Here is a 23,942-nt window from a genome sequence, read left to right as displayed (position 1 = left end):
TGCCGTGCTGGAAAGACACGTATTTAAACATGCGGCTATGTGGTCTAGTGGGTATGACACTCGCTTTCGGATCGGAAGGTCCTGGGTTCGAGCCTCACTCGGCGCATAGTTATGTCCTTGGAGAAGTCTCTTTACTCACATTCTTTCACCGTACTTAGGTGTAAAATGAGTTAACCTGACCATTAACAGCGTTTTCTCTGTCCGAAAAGAATTTGTAATATCGCCTAACAGACATCATGTCCCGTCCGACATGTTAAATGTTGCTGTTGGCCGGGGACGCCTTGTAGTGGATATTGCGCTATATAAAAGCTCAATTTAATTAAATTTATTTAAACATTTGGCCAGACAACTCTTCTATCATATATTGATCGATTTAAATGACCTTGGCAAAAAAAAGACTCTCAAATCTGGAACTTCGTGAAGTCTTCATTAAATTCTCAAGTTTTAAGAATTTTTCGTCAAAATGAGGATCATTTAAATCTATCGATATTTGAAGGATGAGTTTTCTGGCCAAATTCTTAAATACTTCTTTTTCCAGAGTACGTATGTTAACTGGTTAACTAAGATTTATATCTGGTCATATATATCACCACTGAGTAAGCTCTGAGGATATTATTGGTCTACCGGCGTAGCACGCCAGAATGACTCTCACGCCAAAAAGACTCCAGTTAGATTGGCCGCCGCCAGAAACAATCTAGAGTTTATCTGGCGTGAGCCCCACCAACGCCAATTCTACTCTCTTCACGCCAAAAGCACCCTACAAAGGGAAATAACTCGCACCTGAAAAATTCAAGTAACCGAGAGTAATCCCCCTTACCATCAACATGTTGAAAAAAAAATGTAGTAGCGTCATAAGGCGTCATGTCCCGTCTCCAGGTTCAGTTGTAATGTCAGCTTGGGATCCATTATGAAAATTACCAGATGATTTATTAGTTGGTATTGTGTTATGTAAACGCTCACGCTTATTATCATCATCGTCGTCGTCGTCGTCATCATCATCATCATCATCATCATCATCATCATCATCATCATCATCATCATCATCCTCATCATCATCATCACCATCATCATCGTCGTCGTCGTCGTCATCATCATCATCATCACCATCATCATCATCATCATCATCATCATCATCATCATCATCATCAGTGCCCTTCTTTTTTCTTCTTCTTCTTCTTCTTCTTCTTCTTCTTCTTCTTCTTCTTCTTCTTCTTCTTCTTCTTCTTCTTCTTCTTCTTCTTCTTTTTCTTCTTGTGTCTGTATCCCCTATGTGATTGTCTCCGTTGTCTTCATAGTTGTCGCCGCCGCCGCTGCTGCTGCTGCTGCTTCTGCTGTTGTTGTTGTTGTTGTTGTTGTTGTTGATGTTGTTGATGTTGTTGTTGTTGTTGTTGTTGTTGACGTTGTCATAATGACGGCATTGTAAGATTATAAAAAAAAAGTAATAACATACAAACATATCAAAACAAAACACTCTGCTTTTGTTGTTGTGAATGCATTTATTTGTTTTAGCGTTGCTATTCTGTAAAAGCCTAAATCTGAACTACATCACCCACTGTATGTTTTATACAAGAATACTTTATCTAAACGCACAGTAGATCACATCCGGGTCATGGCACGCTGTCAATCAATATGATTCATTATAAAAAGCAATTTAAGTGAACCGAATCTCATATTAAATTTTGAATAAACACAATGAGCGTACAACACATAATAAAATAGTTCTATTATTGTTTTTGGCATCTCGACCCGAAGAAAATAAATCCACATTATTTTCTCTTAAATAACAGTTGAAACAGCACAAAGCTACCAAAATTATTTGTTGTTCAGAATCCGCATTAAAATTTATGAATAATTAACAAAGAAGTCTCATCCAGAAGTTTTAATAAATGTAACCAAAACATTGTTTTCTAAGCGTGCATTTGGCGGAGACTACTGTATTAGTTAAGTCATATTATTCTAATGTTCAATAGTTTCTCCTGCTGTATCCGTTGATGTGAATTGATCATCATCACCATGGACACATTTACAACCTGTTACTGTGATGTACTGAGGAAAGAGAGAAAACAAAGAAAGATAAAAACTACATTCATAAAACATTTCAGGCTTTAATGATGCGTATGGGATAGCGGTACGTACGGTCTTTGCTTCATACGCGAAAGGCACCGAGTTCGAGCACCCGCCGCTGCCAAGTGTGGCCTTGAGCAAATCACCTCGCCTTAGCTCAGTTTGCGGCGCTGCACAGCGGCTTACACCTGGATTATTCCAGTTATCCCTTGGAATAGACCCTAAAGACAAATTTCCCCTGTGGGATGAATAAAGGGAATTTTTTAAAATTTTATTTTATTCCATAAGAATATGTCTATTCGTTCAAAACTTATATGTGACCCCTCGGTATTAAGTCGGGATGATTAAGATGATGAAAATTAAATTTGTAGCCAGAAATATCAGACTTGCGTTGAGTTTATAAACTTTATTGAGGAGAATGAATATAAGATTTCAGGTTGCTAAATGCCAATCATAAATATTTTTGTCCAGTTTAACTTTAATTTGATTTTTTAGCAGCTGGTTCATCCCGACATAATACCGTTTTGAGACGTTGAGTCACATATTGTAACCATAATATTATTAGAGAAATACATATAATGTAAAGTTGCCTTTTAGAATGAAGGAAGTGACGAATGCGTCTCTCCTTCATAGATTTCATACGCGATACTGGGACAAAAGGAATAAGCTTCAATAATCGTGAAGTCACTTCCCTCGTATTGACGCGTAGTAATTTAGTAACTCGTTCTAAACTATCGGAACAATGGCGGACGCCCTTATGAAATACTTCTCGACGAGCATAAAAGTGTATCCAGAGGAGAAAAACGTTATAAATCTGATCATGTTTTGACTTTTATACATTCTGATCACATAACATGTGAAAAAGTTCTAGCCAGCATGAAGAATAAGAAGTACCGATTTTCCCTTGTTTAGAACCAAGCTGCTCGTTGCGAGGCGGACGTGACATCAGACTATTGAATCCAATGGACGGATGGCGGTCGTCGAACGTTTGCAAAACTTTAGTTACTGCCAGCTTGATTTTGGAGCGCCAAAAACGTATTCTCTATTAAACTGTGCTGATCGGTTGTCAGAAACCCGCTATAAAAATAACGGTTTAAAAAATCTGAATAAGAAAGCAGAAGTCGTGACGTCACACATTCCTCTCTTCCCGTTCAAAACGCCATGGAAGTGTCTAACCAGCCCTCTGGAGGACTAACAATGAATATGTTACATAATATGTGCGGCTATGTGCTCTTGTGGTATAACACTCGCTTTCGGATCGGAAAGTCCTGGGTTCGAACCTCGCTCGGCGTATAGTTGAGTCCTTGGAAAAGGCTCTTTACTCACATTGTCTCACCGTACTCAGGTGTAAAATGAGTACCTGGCTGTTAACAATGTTGTCTCTGTCCGAAAAAAATATAATATCGCCTTACAGGCGTCATGTCTTGTACTAAATGTTAAATGTTGCTGTTGGACAGGGACCTCTTGTAAAGCACTTTGAGCTTTTAAAATTTTTTTACAAATTGAATCCTAAGGTGACATAACTATTTTAGTAGCAGAATGAATAGGCAGATTCTTAGGACTACGGGGTGGCAAGAGCGAGTATGGATGATCGTTATTGACAACTAGCATTTATTTAGGCTAGAAAATATAATGCCATCACTCTGAAACCAGAAGATCAGTTGCACAATGTATGAAACCCGTCCTTTGGAAGACTAGTTTTGCACTTTCAAGAAGATTGGAACCAGTATAATGAAATTGTTCCCAATTGACAACCAAACTACATAATATTATGTTTGCTCTAAAAAACTCGATCTCTTAAAAAGTAGAGAGTCAATATGAATCAGTGAATGACATCATCAGTCGGAAGGTGAACATTTTGGATTTGCATTGTTTTGAACTTTCTGAAAGAGTATGCTTACCAGAGCATTTTAATCTTTATTTGAAGTAAATCGGGTGATTGTTCATGAAGTTATGGTCAGATTTATGGGAACGGTATCCAGTAACTTTTCTCAAATTACATACTTTTTCAACTTGACTAGTTGTAAAAAATATTTAGAAGTGAAATTAAGCTTTGATATTTTCCGAAGATGTACAAAAAGGGTTGATTTAATCATTTATGACAAGAACTCATTTTTGATCATAATTGACCTTCTAACTAAACGTGGCAATATCTCAGTTTAAACCGTTTCACCGTCCGACTGATTATGTCATTCACTGTAACATATTATGTCAGTAAATATGTATTGTGTCCATCTCTCATCTCAGACACCAACAATGGCTGTCACATTCAACAACTGTTTTCGCTCTTGAATACAAATACTCAGAATTGAGTCGACTTCGAGTAACATTCAGATTGAGACAAATCTTAAACATACCATTATAGCATACAATGAAATTCATTTTCTTACCACTTTTGATCCACTCATAACAATTACTCCAGCGTCATCATAACATGAGAAGCCGGCAGTTATCTTCTCGTATCCAGTGGGCATACAGCAAGTCTCAGAGCCGCCTTCACACAGCAACCCCTTGCATACTCTTACCGTTTTTTCTTCACCAACACACTGGTAGCCATTCTCCGTCTCATCGTACTTGACGAGGACCTCTTGTGGTCCAGCTACGTCACAGAGCTTCTTGTTGTTTCCTGAATGAGTTTGTGTCATCATCATTATCATCATCTTAATCATCATCATCATCATCGTCATCATCATCATCATCATCATCATCATCATCATCATCATCATCATCATCATCATCATCATCATCATCATCAGCATCATCATCACCATCATCAACATCATCATCATCAACACCACCACCACCACCACCACCACCACCACCACCACCACCACCACCACCACCACCACCACCATCATTATCATCATCATCACCATCATCATCATCATCATCATCATCATCATCATCATCATCATCATCACCATCATCATCATCATCATCATCATCATCATCATCATCATCACCATCATCATCAACATCAACATCACCGTGAACATCATCATCCACATTGTCAAGACCACATTTCAATATGCTAAAATATTGATTAACCGATAGCTTGATTGATGCACGAACACCACGAAATGAAATAACTTTACTTAATCCCCACAATTCTCTAATCGTGTTTTTGAAATACTTACCTCCATTCTCACTACAATCTCCTTGACCAAGGAAATGCGGTTTCTCGCCAGCTTGACAGGCCAGGACATTGAGGACACATTCACTGACGTATGTCTCAGAAGCCATTCGACCAATTTGACCACACACCAGACTGTCATCGTCTGTACACACTGAAGTCTTTGGGCATAATGTTTTATTGACTGAATAGTAATCAAAGGAGGAAAAGATAAAGAACAACTTTTTTATTTATGTGGTCTGAGATAGTCAAACCCAAAGCTTATATATATATATATTTAAAAAAAAACATGATTTAATATAAAGACATGAAAAATAAAGTATATACATCCAAACAATAGAAACTTTTCTTGCAACGCCACTGTCACAGTAAAGGTTGTTCACAATTATCTTATTAAATTTTATTTTATTAAGAACTGAATTCATCTCACTCCAGTTATATTTCAGTAGGCTTAGATAAACTTTACCTTCTAATATTAGATCGTCTTTCCTTTTATAGCCTTCCCTCGAATTAATTTCTAATTAGTGAATACTTTTCGTTCTACATTCTGTCACGTAGCCACTTATTATAAAAGCTGATAGGTCTAACACTCTACACTCACTTCTCTTCACAATCTATGCCGGACGGCCAGTCGCTCTATTCCTATATATATACTGGAAGATTTTTATCTTTTGGGACTTTGTAGATATTATATCTACACCATTAAGACGCCGGAGCTTTTAACTTTGATTGTATAATCTTCAAGGATCAAACCCGAGCCCGCTGTCAAGGATTACATAATAACCCCTTACCAATTGCCTGGAAGTGGAATTTTACGAGTCCGATCCTGTTATCAGAGGAATAGATCATCCAAGCCCATCAACTGTCTGGAAACGTAAACTTACGAACCTGACATATTATCATAAGTTACGTAAAATATTCATATCTCTATTTGTAACTGCCACGATCACTGTTTATCTTTTTTAATTAAATTTCATCATTATTTTTATTTCATTGTAAATAAATCGTTAATTGTTTTTCATTTATAGTAACTAGTAAATTCTGGGGCCTCACTCTACATATATCTTTATGCATAGTCGAGTAGCTCTTTACTCACTTGAGACCATGACATTTTGGAGGGGACACATATAAAGAATTGAATTTATTTAGTTACTTATATCTATTTCATCTAACTTTAAAGTTTAAATTGTAAAACTCTTAATTGCCCCACTTGATCATATTTTAATTGAACTCCCTATTTACAGGATTAATTTTTTTTCTTTTAAATTTCTTCATTTAAATGGAATAGCAATTTATCCATTCATTCTTTCATTCAAATTGAATAGCATTTTATTGATTCATTCCTTCATTCATTTATTAATTTATAAATTATTCATTCATTCATTGTTCATTCATTTATTTATTCATTCATTCATTCATCCATTCATTCGTTTATTCACTCATTTATCCAATCATTCATACATTAATTCCTCCCTTCATTCTTTCATTCATACATTATCCATTCATTCATTCATCTATTCACTCAGTTTTTCATTCATTCATTCATTCCTTGTCCACTTTGTTATTACATCACTCATTTCATTTTGTTGTTTGCCTCATTCATGAATTGTTTTCAATATGTTTACATTCCATAACGATTCATTCACCTGTCATCCAATCACTCAGTGTTGTGAACACATTTTGTAACTATTGTAAATCTTACGATATTTTATTGTTTTGTATTTCAGACATCACTGTTAAACACTCTTCAATGCCTAATTACAATTGTTGAACAACCATTGAACAAGAGAGAGGTCCTAGCCACGAACTGAGTTGGTAAATATATCCTTCATTATTCTCTTTTACATGAGTTGGGCATCACATAGTAACTATAGACATCGTGATTTGTTTTGCATAGTGATTTGTTTTAAATGCATTTTTGGCATACTACTGTTATCGAAAACCACTTATATATTATGTTCTGAAAAGTGAGTCTTTAAAAAACTAAATAATAATAAAAGGGAGTCTTCTAGCCGTCGTGTTATATTTAGTGATAGATAACTTGGGATTATTTTGGCATCCTATTATTGTTATCACACTCTAGTATATTAGCGTCATTGCGAATAATTGTACACAAACTAACGACGAGTCACACACATTGGTGATACATTTTTCGTAGTAACATAGTTTAGAGTACACGCGATTGACACATTGTTATTGACTCAAGTCATAATAACTCCGCATTGTATTGACACATTGCTTTATAAGATATAACGATAAAAGGCATCAAATTCAACATACATAATAAGTTGAAATAAGAGAGAGAGATTTCTAAAAATAGAACAGTTCATTCCATTAAGTGTAAATAAATAAAATAGTCAGTAACAGTATCCTGTCAATATAATATATATAAAATATCGTAACTAATTTATTGCAACATGGAAGCATATAAAAGATACTTAAGTCTCGCAAAGGACTTAGAAATACCCCAGGAAAGAATATTTTCATGGTGCGAAGAGAAAGTAAAAGAAGAAAAAGAACATGAAGAAAGAATTCGTAGAGAAGAAAATGCAGAAAGAATTCGTAGAGAAGAAAAAGAACATGAAGAAAGAATTCGTAGAGAAGAAAAAGAACATGAAGAAAGAATACGTAGAGAAGAACGAGAAGAAAGAGTCCAAGAAAGGGAACTAAAAAGACAAATAGCTTTAGCAGAAGAAGAAACCAAAAGGACCCAAATGATGCTGGAAATTGAAAAAACAAAAACCGGTCATGAAAGAAAACATAATAATAGTGATGAATTTTTCGTGAAACTTCCACGCATGCCAACATACGATGAACGCTCAGACTGCCTAGAATCCTTCTTACACCGATTCGAAGTTCAGGCTAAAGGTTATCGTTGGCCAGAAAGCAAATGGGCCACAGCCTTGATTAACTGCTTATCTGGAGAACCGCTAAAAGTTTTCTATACCTTAACAACTGAAGATGCAGATGACTATGGTAAAATTAAAGACGCTCTACTAAAAAGATTTAGATTAACGGAAGATGGTTACCAGGAAAGGTTTCACACTGCAAAACCGGAAAGTGGAGAAGACTTTAATACATTCGTGAACCGAATTACTCAATTTCTAAATCGGTGGCTTGAGTTGGCAAACGTAAAACAAGACGACTTTGCAGGCCTTTACTATCTCACGCTGAAGAATCGAATCTATCAAGCTTGCAACCCAGATTTAGTCGCATTCTTTAAAGAGAGAAAGCCAGAAAACTTGGACAAATTAAAAATCTACGCAGAAAACTTTAACAGCGCACATCCATTGACACCCCTTAGCAGAACATTGAAGGAACCATACTACGCTGCCGCTGCTCAGAGTCCATGTACACCTAAAGTTCAATACTCAAATAGAACGAGCCGATCAATCACTCGGAACACGCAAGTGAAACAAGATGATCATAGTAACAAACCATGGAACAAACAGTTCAATAGAGACCATAGCCGATCCTATCAAAACAAAACAAGAAATAGCACTGACAATAATACTGAGTATAAGAAAACCAACAAACCTATAATTAAATGTCAATATTGTGGAATGAAAGGCCACACAGCAGACAAATGTTACAAAATCGTGGGATATCCAAAAGAAACTGCAAATGCATCACTCCAAACAAGTGTAAACAATCAGACACGAGTAATGTCAGGAGAAAATATAAATGTGTATTGCGTGAAAGGTATGTCACTTTTAACACAAACTCACAAGTCAGGATCGCTATTTTTTTGTGAAGGCAAAGCTAATGGAACTGATTGCAAAATATTGAGAGACACAGGATGCAGTACAGTAGGAATAAAATCATCTTTGATCAATGACGAAGACAAAACTGGAAAAACGGTACAATGCATCACATTCAGTGGCACAGTCGAAACCTTTGAAACAGCTAATGTGTACATAGAAACCCCATACTATACAGGAATAGTGGAATGCTGTATACTTCCCAACCCCGTCGCTGATGTTATTGTTGGCAATATAAAAGGTCTTAAAGACAACCCAACAGATGTAAAAGAATGGTCATTAACCCAAGAAACAGCTTGCCTAGCAGAAACAAGAAAGATGACTAAGACAACAGAGAAGCCAATGACTATTTCTCTTGAACCACAACAATTTGACAGGAACACGTTCATTGAAGAACAGAAAAAGGACCCGACTTTAACATCATATTTCAATATCGCAAACAAAGGGACGAAATCAAAAGTTGAATACATCATTGAAAAAGATATTCTGTTCAGGTTACATAGGAAAAGAAATAAAATAGCTAAACAACTGGTCACGCCGAGTATTTACAGAAACAAAATCCTTGGAATAGCGCACGATTCAATAACTTCTGGACATCTTGGGAGCTCTTCCACATTGAAGAGAATATCCGAGAATTTCACATGGCCTGGAATTACTAAAGACGTCCGAGAATATGTGAAATCTTGTGACACATGCCAAAGAAGAGTCGCAAAAGGCAGAATACCGAGATTGCCATTAGAGACAACCCCAGTTATTGAAAAAGTTTTTCAAAAAGTTGCAATTGACATTATAGGCCCTTTAACAAAATCAGATAGAAACCACACACACATACTAACACTAGTCGATTACGCAACCAGGTGGCCAGAAGCGATAGCATTGAAATCAACTACATCGGATCACATAGCTGAAGCATTGATGACAATTTTTACTAGAATAGGCATACCAAATGAGATACTGTCGGACAATGGACCCCAATTTACATCACATATGATGCATGAAACCATGAAACTCATGGGAATCCAACACTCATTCACAACTCCCTACCACCCCCAAGCAAATGGTCTTTGTGAAAGATTTAATGGCACTCTAAAGAATATGTTAAGAAAAGTGTCAGCAGAAAAACCAGATGATTGGGACAGATACTTACCAGCAATCCTATTTGCATATAGAGAAATACCCCAAGAATCTACAGGCTACTCCCCATTTGAGTTGATGTATGGACGATCACCTCGCGGCCCGATCAATATAGTAGCCGACATTTGTAAAGGGAATGAGGAGGACAATAACGAAATTATTTTTGCTTACGAATATGTAAGAAACCTGAAAGACAGAATAGAGGATACATGTAAGCTAGCACAGGAATCCGTCACTAAAAAAGCAGAGAAATACAAGGAATACTCCGATCGAAAAAGCAAGTCAAGAAAATTTGAGATTGGTGACAAAGTACTAATACTCTTACCCGATGACTCGAGTAAACTTTTAGCTACATGGAAAGGACCATTCAAAATAACAGCAGTAAAATCTAATGTTAATTACGAGATTAAAATTAACAACACAACAAAGACATTCCATGCAAATATGCTAAAAAGATATTTTGATAGAGACACAGTGTCGCAACCTATGTTTACTAATATCGAAGCTTCAAATGCAGGATTAATCAAACCGTTGGTCATGGGACACAGACACCCGAGACAGAAAAACAAACAAAAATCGCACAATTGCAACCACCTAAGACAAAAAAAGAAGTACGCAAAGTACTTGGGGTCCTAAATTTTTACAGGAAATACATTTACAACTTCGCGCACATCGCGACACCGCTAACAAATCTGACAAAGAATGGGTCACCGAACAAAATTGTTTGGACAGAAGTGTGTCAGAATAGCTTTAACCAATTAAAGGCATTACTCTGTTCAGAACCAATTCTTAAATTACCCGACGTCAAAAGAATTTGTTGTAAGAACTGACGCGTCTGATAAGGGGCATCGCAGGTGTACTATTACAGGAGCATGAGGGAACTCTAATGCCTTGCTTATATGCAAGCAGAAAATTATTGGACAGAGAATCACGATACTCTGTAATAGAGCGTGAAGGACTGGCCATCGTCTTTGCTTTAAAGACATTCAGCAGATATCTACTGCTAAAAGAGTTTGTGGTCGAAACGGACCATAAACCACTCACGTACATAAGAAATAACAAAATGAATAATAGTAGAGTACTAAGGTGGAGTCTATTTTTGCAAAATTACACTTTCAGTATCTCTCACATACCAGGCTGTGAAAATATTCACGCCGACCTACTTTCTCGATTAGTGTAATGACGTGAGAAGGGTATAACTTAACCTCCCATGCATACTGTTAGTTACCTCGCAAACTATGCCAAATCAGAACACACAAATTCGATAATTTTATTTGTAAACATGATGACCCAACTTAATGTAACATTGAGTATTGTTTGGATATATATACCATACCCATTCATGATTTGGGAAATCTTCTCTTTATCTATTATTGTTATGAATTTTCACTCATTTATGATTAATAATTGAAATGTCAATATTCCATTTACATTTTCATTCATTTCATTCAGTAAATTACCTTCATATCATCGACTTAAATCATGCTTCATTGCCATCACTATTGTTTATCACAATGATTTGTAATCACATTGCCATCATATTGTTTATCACAATGATTTGTAATCACAATCTTTCATTGTTATTGTCACCCATTCATATACCTACGTTAATATAAACATTTCCATGTCTAGTTAATAAATAATTTAATTGTAGCACAAATCATAACAATGGATTAATGCTAGAGTATCATGATAGTAAATTTACTTCCGTTTGTAAAATCTATCTTTCCCATAATGGTTAAAGAGTATATTTTAAACGTGGGTGGGGGGTGTCACAGTAAAGATTGTTCACAATTATCTTATTAAATTTTATTTATTAAGAACTGAATTCATCTCACTCCAGTTATATTTCGGTAGGCTTAGATAAACTTTACCTTCTAATATTAGATCGTCTTTCCTTTTATAGCCTTCCCTCGAATTAATTTCTAATTAGTGAATACTTTTCGTTCTACATTCTGTCACGTAGCCACTTATTATAAAAGCTGATAGGTCTAACATTCGACACTCACTTTCTCTCCACAATCTATGCCGGACGGCCAGTCACTCTATTCCTATATATATATATTGTAAGATTTTTATCTTTTGGGACTTTGTAGATATTATATCTACACCATTAAGACGCCGGAGCTTTTAACTTTGATTGTATAATCTTCAAGGATCAAACCCAAGCCCGCTGTCAAAGGACTTCACAATAACTTCTTACCAATTGCCTGGAAGTGGAATTTTACGAGTCCGATCCTGTTATCAGAGGAATAGATCATCCAAGCCCATCAACTGCCTGGAAACGTAAACTTATGAACCTGACATATTATCATAAGTTACGTAAAATATTCATATCTCTATTTGTAACTGCCACGATCACTGTTTATCTCTTTTAATTAAATTTCATCATTATTTTTATTTCATTGTAAACAAATCGTTAATTGTTTTTCATTTATAGTAACTAGTAAATTCTGGGGCCTCATTCTACATATATCTTTATGCATAGTCGAGTAGCTCTTTACTCACTTGAGACCATGACAGTTTGTGTATTAATACAGAGATGAGAGAAAAAATAAACCGTCCCACAATAAGTCTTCGAACCTTGAGTTTGCCTTGTTATCTTTATAAAGTCGCCATTGTGAGCCATAATGCCCGTGGAGCCGAAGCTTATTCCAGACACTATAACATGATACGTGGCAGTAGCAATTGCTTCTACCCTTTAAATAGGACACGACTAGCCTATCGCAAATTACTTTCTGCCTGATCCTACAGACCAAGCTACCCAATCACTGCTGGGTGGGCAGGTGGGGGGGGGGGGGTGGCCAGAAATAAAAATTTCGAATTCACCCAGGATCGATATTGTTCTCTTTTCGTGTGAAGCAAGTGCTCTATCGACTGAGCTATCGGTTCCCCTAATAGAAACTAGATTTAGATTCTTCTCCTTCCTCTTGTTGTTGTTGTTGTTGTTGTTGTTGTTCTTCTTCTTCTTCTTCTTCTTCTTCTTCTTCTTCTTCTTTCCCCTCACGGTGCCTTTATGACTGAAGGTCAAGAAGATTCAGGAACGCTGTGGTCTTCCAGGCTCGTGCTGAGACCCATGCTAAAAGCTTCGACTTTAGTGTATGAGTCCTCTCGGGTCAAATGGTCGCCCTTTACTCATTGTACTCTGTACAGACCGGCAAAACATGTGTATGTGTGGCATCCTGCTTCCCCTCTCCACATTCACAAATGTCTGTTTGAGATTTAGACTGAATCATCGCTCTTGAAACATCGTGCAACTATCATATTTTATCTTTAAATCTCTCCTTACCAGCCATTTTTAGAATTTCCCCCGAAAATTCACACCCACCAACACAAAAATAGACTTTTCCTAATCAAACAAAAAAGTAACAAGTGCAATTTATACAGAATGTTGTCCAGCAAAATGATGTCTACAACACTGTTTAGTATTTGTAGCTGTAACCAAAGCATTTCTTTACATTTTGTGGTGTACAAGAGACATCAGAATGAGAAAATTGTCGGTTTCATCGTAAGGAATGTGACGATTTTCCTATGGTGGAAGGAGGGGGTTAATAAGCCTATAATGTCTGTCTCGGGTATTAAACATTGAGAGGAAATTAAATGAAACAGTTGATAAAGGGGGTCTAGAAATCTCACTTGGTAAATCACTCGCTTCACACGCAAAAGTACCGAAAATGACCTCGGGTTGAGTCGATATTTTTTTTCAACCCTTCTCTGCCCACCCAGCAATGGTCTGTTGGATCTTACGGAAAGTACTTTCCCAAAGACTGGTGTCCTATTCAAATGGTAGCCAAAAAAAAAAATGAGAGTTTTTATATAGGGCACTATCCACTCGAAGTCTCAAAGCGCTTTACAAGGGGTCCAAGCCCAACAGCAACACTTAACATGTAAGACGGGACATTACGTCTGTTAGACGATATTACATTTTTTTCGGACAGAGCAACGCTGTTAACGGCCTGGTACTCATTTTACACCCGAGTGCGGTGAGAGAATTTGGAAAATAACAAAATCTTTAGATACTTTTTAAACATCTCTTCCGATGAAGAATGCCATATTTCTTTTGGAAGATTGTTCCAGAGAGTTGGGGTGTTTCTAGAAACAGATCGTCCTCCACATGACACGTAAGAGTTCTTTCCTTGACAAGCAATTTTCCATCGGATGACGAGCTAAGGGATCGGGTTGGTGTATATAACTCCAATTTATCATAAAGATAAGTTGGTTGATCTGTGTTAATCGATCGATATAAAATATTTTTGAAGGACGATTTTTCTGGCCAAATGTTTAAATACGAGTTTTTAACGGAGTGCGGCAATTAACTTGGTTTAATGGGCTATCACGTTTTGTTCATTGACAGGGACAACGCTGTTACCAGTCAGGTACTCATTTCATACCTTAGTGCAGTGAGAAAATGTGGGTAAAGAGCGATGTGTCCTTATTTGCAGGTCAAATGACCCCAAATTGTTTTTGTTTTTTTCTCTTATTATCATTATCGTTATGAAAATACTCTCAAATCAATGCAAAATACTGTCAATTAGAGCAATGCTGAATCAAGACTTCATTGGGTTCGGTGATCAGACCTATATATATATATATATATATATATATATATATATATATATATATATATATGTGTGTGTGTGTGTGTGTGTGTGTGTGTGTTTGCAGCTATGTGGTATTGTGGTATAACACTCGCTTTCGGATTGGAAGGTCCTGGGTCCTGGGTTCGAGCCTTGCTCGGTGCATAATTGAGTCCTTGGAAAAGGCTCTTTACTCACTATGTGGTCTTGCGATATGACAGATACTCGCTTCCGGATCGGAATGTCCTGTGTTCGGGCCTCATCTCGGCGCATAGTTGAGTCCTTGGAAAAGACTCTTTACTCACATTCTCTCACCGTACTCAGGTGTAAAATGAGTACTTGACCGTCAGCAGCGTTGTCTCTGTCGGAAAAATTGTAATATCGCCTAACAGGCGACATGTCTTGTCTACATGCTAAGTGCTGCTGTTAGTCAGAGACCCTTTGTAAAGCGCTTTGAGCACGTTTAGTGGATACTACTCTATATAAAAGCTCAACTTTCTTTATATATATAGGGTCTCATGCCAACAGCAACACTTAATATGAAGCCCATTATGTTCAATTACATTTGTTCGAACAGAACAACGGTATCGGCTCCAATCATATGGAACTCTTTACCACATAAAATCCGACCATGTGAAAGTTTACCAGTCTTCAAACGGCATTTAAAACCAAGTTTTTTTCATTCTGCTTTTCATGATTCTATCTGAACGTCGAACAAGATTTATGTGTGTGTGTGTGTGTGTGTGTGTGTGTGTGTGTGTGTGTGTGTGACGTTCTGGTGATTTCGTAGTCGAATGAATGAACTTGTGTGATACCAAAAAAAAACTATTGTTTAGCACCTCTGAGCACTATTTGTGGATAATGGCTCTATATCAAATAATAATAATAATAATAATAATAATAATAATAATAATAATAATAATAATAATAATAATAATAATAATGATGATAATAATAATAATAGTAATAATAATAATATAATAATAATAATATAATAATAATAATAATAATAATAATAATAATAATAATAATCATAACAGTAATCATAATAATAATAATAATAATAATAATAATAATAATAATAATAATAATAATAATATAATAATGATACTAATAATAATAATGATAATAATAATAATAATAATAATAATAATATAATAATAATAATAATAATAATAATAATAATATAATAATAATAATAATAATAATAATAATAATATGCTATGCATGCCACGTCTATAAACTAATTTCCATTTTTTAATGAATAAAGCATATTATTATATAATGTCGGTAAAGAGCCGTTTCCAAGGACTCAACGACGCGCCGCTCAGAGAGAGAGAGAGAGAGAGAGAGAGAGAGAGAGAGAGAGAGAGAGAGAGAGAGAGAGAGAGAGAGAGAGAGAGAGAGAGAGAGAGAGAGAGAGAGAGAGAGAGAGAATCTAACCAAGGACCCGTCAGTCCGATGGTGAGTGCTATTATACTACTCACAAAATCACCGGGGAAAAGACACAAAAAGAGATTCGTATTGAATAAAAAACTAGAGCATTTGTATAGCGCAATATCCACTAAATGTGCTCAAAGCGCTTTACACGGGGGCCCTGACCAACAGCAACACGTAACATGTAGAACAAGACATGACGCCTGTTAGGCGATATTACAATTTTTCCGACAGAGACAACGCTGCTGACGGCCAAGTACTCATTGTACACCTGAGTACGGTGAGAGAATGTGAGTAAAGAGTCTTTTCCAAGGACTCAACTATGCACCGAGATGAGGCCCGAACACAGGACATTCCGATCCGAAAGCGAGTGTCTGTCATACCGCAAGACCACATAGCCGCATATAGATAGTTCGAAGATGACGTCACTCAGGTCTTTGTTATTGTTTTTTTGCCATCCACGTATATGAGTAACGCTCACTGAACTGTATTAACCTGACTATAAACGTTCATGGATACACACAGTTTTATGTGTTGGTCCGTTACACTTCCGGATGGCAATGTTATGAGCTTCTAAGCCAAACGCATACTATCTATAGAATAGTATAATATTATCACGCATACTATCTATAGAATAGTATAATATTATCACGCATACTATCTATAGAATAGTATAATATTATCACGCATACTATCTATAGAATAGTATAATATTATCATCTTACGCAAAGCCTCTGTGCCGTGATCCTGTTGAATCAATGCAAGTAGAAGAAGAACGGAACCAGTCCAAACAAACCCGCTATGGAACTTCATGACGAGTGATGTGTTAACGGCAATCAGCTGTCCAAGAATATTATAATCCCACTCAGCGTTGTCTCAACTGCAGACAACACCGAAGTTGGTCCTGCAAGAACTGATTTCTCTTTGTTGATGTCCTATTATATATACACACAATATCCTGCCGCCTGAACACAACACGCAACCATAAAAAATACATAAACACACGCAAACAAACACACACACACACACACACACACACACACACACACACACACACACAACGACACGTGCATTCATTAAGTTGATCAAGAAACTAATTACTTGGTGAGTTGTTGTTTTTTTGTTGTTTAAATTTTGTATCTAAAGTGCCTTCATTTCAATATTCGATTATCGATAAGGAGTGGACCTGAAATGACCTGGACCCACCTGACTGCTGTACAAATCGTTAATAACGTAACATTCGTTAATCAGCACTACACAATTAAAACGCCTTTTAATAATTTGGTTAGAAAACTAAACTTCTGATATCGAATTCATGTACTTTTGTAGAGGATAAAAGCATTTAATAAAAATGGTCCCGATGAACCAGTCGAATTTTTGACCAATCATAATACAAGATTTGCGACACACCTTCAAGCCAGCTAGGACAAACAAAGCTGATTGTCTAGAAACAATAGAATGAAAAAAAGTCGACGATATTTTGCTCTTTGATATTGTTTTCCATGAGTGCGTGATTCATTTAATTATCGGGATACCTTTTCGGTATCATGGTAGCTCGTAAGTATGAGCGCTAAGAAGAACGAAACCAGTCCGGGCTATGTAGTCCTGTGGTACGAAACCCGCTTTCGGATCGGAATGTCTTGTGTTCGAGCCCCGCTAGCGCATAGTTGAGTCCTTGGAAATGGCTCTTTACTCACACTCTCTTACCATACTCAGGTGTAAAATGATTATCCGGCCATTAACGGCGTTGTCTCTGTCGGAAAAGAATTGTAATATCGCCTTACAGGCGTCAGGTCTCGTTTTACATTAAGTTACGTGTTGCAGTTGGTCAGGGACCTTTGTAAAGCGCTTTTATGAACATGTTTCGTGGATATTGCTCTATATAAAAGCTCAATATTTGTATTCTATTTATTTTTAATTAGGATGTCTTTGGTTTGAACATCAGTCGATATAGGCCGATTTGTTGGATGATTTTGTATTCTTGCATTTTTCTCTCTGCTTTGTCTGGCACTGAATTGAGCTTTTTATAGGGCAATATCCACTAAATGTGCTCAAAGCGCTTTACAAGAGGTCCCTGACCAACAGCAACTTTTGACATTTAGGACGGGATATGAAGCCTGTTAGGCGATGTTACAATTTTTTTCGGACAGAGACAACGCTGTTAACGACCAGGTACTCATTTTACACCTCAGTACGGTGAGACAATGTGAGTAAAGAGCCTTTTCCAAGGACTCAACTATGCGCCGAGCGAGGCTCGAACCCAGGACCTTCAGATCCGAAAGCGAGTGTCATACCACAAGACTACATAGCCGCACAATCATACACGTCATTTCAGATTTTATCTCACATGTTTTAAAAAATAAATAATACGCAAAATGAAGCCATAATCTCATTCAATCGTTCTCGTCCGACGGCGATATATATGCAGGTCTGACATCCAAACCCTCTTATGGGCCTCGTTTGATATTGTTGTAATGGACAATATTTGAATTTTTGAGAGTTCTAATACAACAATGAGGAATTGGGTTATCGGACCTGCAAATAATTGCACGTCGTCCTCGTCTTTTCGTGGTCAATGTTCGTTAGTTATGATAAGAAGGTCTCACTCCGAGGAAGCGAACACTTGTTTATAATTTTGTATAGATAGTATGCGCTTGGCTTAGAAGCTCACAACATTGCCATCAGGAAGTATAACGGACCAACAACACACAAAACTCTGTGTAACCTTAAACGTTTATAGTCTGGTTAATACAGTTTAGTGAGAATTATTCATAAACGAGGATGGCAAAACCAATAACAAAGACCCGAGTGACGTCAACTTCCTTCTCTGTCAACAATGTTGTTAGTTGATAAGTTCATCTGGCGTGCAGCTGATGCGATTATTTTACCTAATCACATAGCATCAATATAAAGAAAAAAAAAGTTTTCTGGCTAAATTGTGACAAGACGATTTGATAGAATAAAGTTGTATGTTATGATATTCCTGCTGTCAATATAGATAGGTATAACACATGCTTTAAATTGACTAGTGGTCGAAGTATTGATTCTAATCTTTCGAATCAGTTCATACCAAATTTCTCCCCGCAGATATCATAATTAAATAGCGTACTCGTGCTACCTGTAAATCAAACTTTAGTTTATTAATGGAAAATAAGGGGATGAAGAAAATAATGTGGAAAATTCCAAAAACAGCTGGACAAATAAATACCATTAATATTCATTAAGAACTAGACCCCATGCTGGCGATTACTTGATATTATATGATATGTAGACCTTGACTGAGATTGCGTGTAATGTGTTTTGGTGCGTAAGAACGTTATAAATAGCAATGTGAAATTGAATGAAAGCTTCAATTTAATATATGAAAACAGATAAAATGGACATGTCGGTTTTCCCCTTTATCAACAAAACAGGATGAATGAAACACTACAGACGAATGAGATAACGCTAGTGTACTATGGAAAACACATACTCTTTTGGCCTGAAAACTCGTCTATCAAATATCGGTCGATTAAAATAACCCAAAGAAGTCCCAGGTTTGAGTTTTTGACAAGACCAGGGTTACTTTAATCAATCGATATTTGAAGGACGAGGTTTCTGGCCAACCTTTTAAATATTTTTTTTTCAGAAAACGAGAGTTCCGCCTCCATTGGCGGCTTCCAAGTGTTCCTCAGCCTCGCATGCTTTCTTTTCCCCAATAATATCAATTCAATATCGATTACTCTGTCGCGCGAGAATGTATTTTAACATTTTAACCGACGTGTACAACTTGATAGTATGCGCTTGGCTAAGAAGCTCACAACATTGCCATCCGATGTATAACGGGCTAACACACACAACTATGTGTAACCATGAACTTGTATAGTCTGGATAAAACAGTTAAACGTGGATGACAAAAAGCCAAAAAGGGATCGTGGATAACTCATACGGTAGAGTCACGCTCTCCCCGACCAGGCGGAGTTGTACCAGTAAGGTCGCGGGTTCAAACCCCCATCACCGCCGCGAAATTTTTAATTCTCTATTGTCTTCTGGCACTTTCCTACTCACTTCATCTCTATTGGCAAAAAGCAATAACAAATACCAGAGTGACGTTATAAACTGCATTCTATCTATATGTAGGCTTAACATCCGAACCCACTTATGTGCCTAGTGAAACATTGTTGTAATGGACAATATTTTCTGTCATTTTTTGTGATTTCCATTACAACAATGAGCCCTATAAGGAATTGGGTTATCAGACCTGCAAATAAGTCTACGTGTCTTTTAACCAAAGGGACAATCCTTTTTAATCGATTTTAGAAGTCTGCAGTTGTTCACGACCTTAGTTAATAAATATATAAATCAATGAATCAATCAACCAATCAATAAAAAGGATACAAGATGAATGCTTGAATGTAACTCCCCCTTTGAAATTAGTACGTAAAGGATGGGCTTGAAATTATGGTATGACACTCACTTTCCGATCGGAAAGTCCTGGGTTCGAGCCTCGCTCGGCACATAGTTGAGTCCTTGGAAAAGCAATTAATTGTTTGCTATCTTTTGGATATAGGATGCTAGTCTATCGCAAAGTACTTTCCAATTGATCTATCAGCCCTAGCCTACCCATTCACTCCTGGGTTAATAGGGGGGATCAGGAAACAAAATCTCGACTGCACCCGGGATCGATCTCGGTCCCTTTGCATGTGAAGAGAGTGCTCTACCAACTGAGCTATTGGGACCACTTTGGTGGATTAATTTGATACACAGATGGTTGTAATTGTAATCCTTCAGGCCCCTGGAGATGGAGTTCACCCGGTTCTGTAGCCTTGTATTCATTTTTGTCACTCTTTGGATCTGCCTCTAGACTAGCATAAAGTACTTTCCACGAGATATGACAGAGATCTAGCTACCAAATCAACGTTGGGCGGACAACCGGTCAGAAAACATTTGACTGCACCCATTGAAGTGTATTTCTTATAAAAAGATCTTTGGGATTAAGGACTTTTTAAAAAAAATGTGTAAACATAATTGAATAAGAATGTTATTGAGTAAAGAATCAAATGAACAATTAAATATAGAAAGAGGGAATGATAAGTAGGAGCATTGATAATAATCAGATCTTGTTCGTCTTTATGTTTTTAATGTTTTTACGTCGCTTGCAACACATTTAGATCAAATCAGCGCCAATAAAAAGGATGAAAATTGGATAGTAAAAAAACAGTCTAGATGTAGAATCAAAAGGACGAGGAAAAAAGTATGACGAAGGGGAATGGTATAAATAGGGAACAGATAAAGATTCCAAGAGCACACTATCAGTGTACTTAGTTTGAGATTACCTAAATGTTTAACCCAGACACGAGCACAGGATCCCATTAAGAGGAATACACTCAAACGTTAACAAATCATTTGTTAAATTTTTTTTAAATCAGTTCATAATAGAGAGATGATTTTCAAGGAAAAAAACATCATCTCCCAAAACCATAACAATACATTCAACTGTTTCTCTCCCCAGCCAAAGACTCCGGCCAGAGTCAGGACAAAACATAGTAATCTCATTCCAAGACAAAGACAGAAAGCAATTGAAAAACAGATACAGGGGGATAGAAGACACAGCAAGTAGCCTACTTCCCTGCCCACTATATATGGAAGGTCGAGAACCCCACACAGTAAGCTGAATATGAATAAACAAACAACAGCAAAGATTTGTGCAATTTTGTTTATATATACATGTTTATTTTTCCGTAAATTTAAAGAACTGAAATTAATTATTTTATATACTTTGAAAGAAATTTATGTTATAATCCTCTTGCGATACCATAAGGAAATCAGTGATCGCCGTCAGCTCTATGGAGTGATGTTGTCTGCCCCAGCATCGTCGTCTTCTCCTTTACTACAGCGACAACTCTTGGCACTCAAGACCTGTTTGGAGAAAAACGTTAAGAATTATAAAGATTAACATTAATGTTATATCACTGTTTATTTCAATAAGAAGTTTAATTTTAGCTTTTATATAGCGCAATATCCACTAAACGGGCTCAACGCGCTTTACAAAGATTCTCTCTGGGCAACAGCAAACACTTCACGTGTAGAACGAGATATGACTTCTTTTAGGCGATATTTTAATTTTTTTTCGACAGAGACAACGCTGTTAACGGCAAAGTACTCAATTTACACCCAACTATGGTGAGAGATTGTAAGCAAAGAGCCTTTTTTCCAAGGACTCCACTATGCGCCTAGCGAGGCTCGAACCCAGCACCTTCCTTCCCAACTCCGAAAGCGAGTGTCATACCACTAGACCACGAAATCCTTTTCACTTTCAATTGACCCTTACCGCTCTAGTTCCGACGGCTTGGTTTCCACCATCGTCAACACAATCCATCGAACCGTAAACCATTTCGTATTCCGTAGCAATGCAGCAATTGTCATAACCCCCTTCACAACCCAGATGAGAACATCTCTTGACCATGATCTTCTCGAAGGTACAAGTATATCCTTCAGGTTGTTTATCAGAGTTAAACCATTCATCCCGTCCACCAGACTCGCACATCTGCTTTGGTTTTTGATCTGTGCAAGATACAAATATAGGATAAAACATTAAGTACAATTTTAAAATGTCTTGCTTCACTAATAAAGTGTTGATATAAAGATAAGGCATGAAAGGGACTTTTTGTCTCAGAATGAAAACGGTGAGTCTATCTATTTTTCTAGCCTTTTGAGCATTAATTTTAATGTTTTGAGAGTATCAAAAACACGCACCCACGTCTTTGTAATTCAATTGCCTCCGTTCCCAGCGATTTGTCCCAATTACAGAATTTTCTAAATAGCACAATCACTAAAGTGACCATTTGCATTTATTTCACAAATATAGATAGACATGGTAAAAAATGCATGAAAAATTGAATTATGGTGTCGTTAACTAAACACCTGCCAGAAGCTAGCTGCAGAACGATAGCGTTTGGTGTTTTTTTAAAAAACATTAACGCATCCAAGTAACTTTGTCAAAACCTTGTTATAACGCGGGATGGCCCATTTGGCCTTTAAACTGGCAATCAGACAATTGCAAATAATATTCATCCCGAGCAAAACTATTTACCTTTGTTAGTGTGTGTATGTATGTTTATGTGTGTGTGTGTGTGTGTGTGTGTGTGTGTGCGTGCCTGCGTGCGTGCGCGTGCGCCTACGTGCGTGTATGAACATGTAAACATGATAAAAAAGACAAAACAGAACTAAGATAAAACCAACGAGATGACCTAAAAGTAGAGCATTTATATAGTGCAATATCCACTAAACGTGCTCAAAGCGCTTTACAAAGGGTCCCTGACCAACAGCAGCACATAACATATAAAACGAGACATGACGCCTGCTAGGCGATATTACATTTTTTCCGACAGAGACAACGCTGTTAACGGCCAGGAACTCATTTTATGGTGAGAGAACGTGAGTAAAGAGCCTTTTCCAAGGACTGAACTAAGCGCCGAGCAAGGCTCGAACCCAGGACTTTCCTATCCGAAAAAAGCGAGTGTCATACAACTAGACCACATAGCCGCCGCCTACCTTCACCACATTCTCCTTTGCTGATGACGTTTGGTTTTTTGCCAGCCTTGCATGCCTCCACATTGAGTTCACACTCGTTGATGAAAGTGTCAGCTCCCCCTTTACCAATTGAACCACAGACCATGCTGTCGTCTTCTCCACATACTCCTGCATCAGCTGGACACAGGTCTGGGGTGACTAATAAAAGTGAAAAAAAAACAAAACAAAACACACGTGATTATTGATACAATTGTTGAATAGGCATAATAAGGAATCCAAAATGTGCAATAGTTGACCAACTTTGTTGTTGTTGTTGGTATATCT

The 23,942-nt window shown here is 37.0% G+C and overlaps 2 protein-coding genes across 2 annotated transcripts in view; both read right to left on the bottom strand.

Annotated features, from left to right (window-relative positions):
• Nucleotides 1–1,476: 1,476 nt before the first annotated feature.
• LOC144963215 (uncharacterized) lies at nucleotides 1,477–17,021 on the bottom strand. Its single transcript, XM_078897040.1, has 4 exons — nucleotides 16,832–17,021; nucleotides 5,202–5,381; nucleotides 4,455–4,690; nucleotides 1,477–2,046 (listed from the first exon to the last, which is right to left on the bottom strand). The coding sequence occupies exons 1-4, from the start codon at nucleotides 16,917–16,919 to the stop codon at nucleotides 1,957–1,959; spliced, it is 594 nt and encodes a 197-aa protein (XP_078753166.1). The 5' UTR covers nucleotides 16,920–17,021; the 3' UTR covers nucleotides 1,477–1,956.
• Nucleotides 17,022–21,796: 4,775 nt separating this feature from the next.
• The window catches only part of LOC144966211 (uncharacterized), a 119,460-nt gene continuing 117,314 nt past the window's right edge, over nucleotides 21,797–23,942 (bottom strand). The window contains exons 80-82 of the mRNA XM_078902392.1: nucleotides 23,640–23,816; nucleotides 22,417–22,649; nucleotides 21,797–22,004 (exon numbers count right to left, since the gene is read on the bottom strand). Coding sequence (XP_078758518.1) covers nucleotides 21,930–22,004; nucleotides 22,417–22,649; nucleotides 23,640–23,816 — 485 coding nt within the window. The 3' untranslated portion in view covers nucleotides 21,797–21,929. The remainder of the gene's footprint in view (nucleotides 22,005–22,416; nucleotides 22,650–23,639; nucleotides 23,817–23,942) is intronic.

Source organism: Berghia stephanieae, chromosome 1, assembly GCF_034508935.2.
Source record: "Berghia stephanieae isolate SIO BIC M18660-M18661 chromosome 1, UCSD_Bste_1.3, whole genome shotgun sequence".
NCBI classification, from domain to species: Eukaryota; Metazoa; Mollusca; class Gastropoda; order Nudibranchia; family Aeolidiidae; genus Berghia; species Berghia stephanieae.
This window is presented reverse-complemented; position numbering and strand designations above follow the sequence as displayed.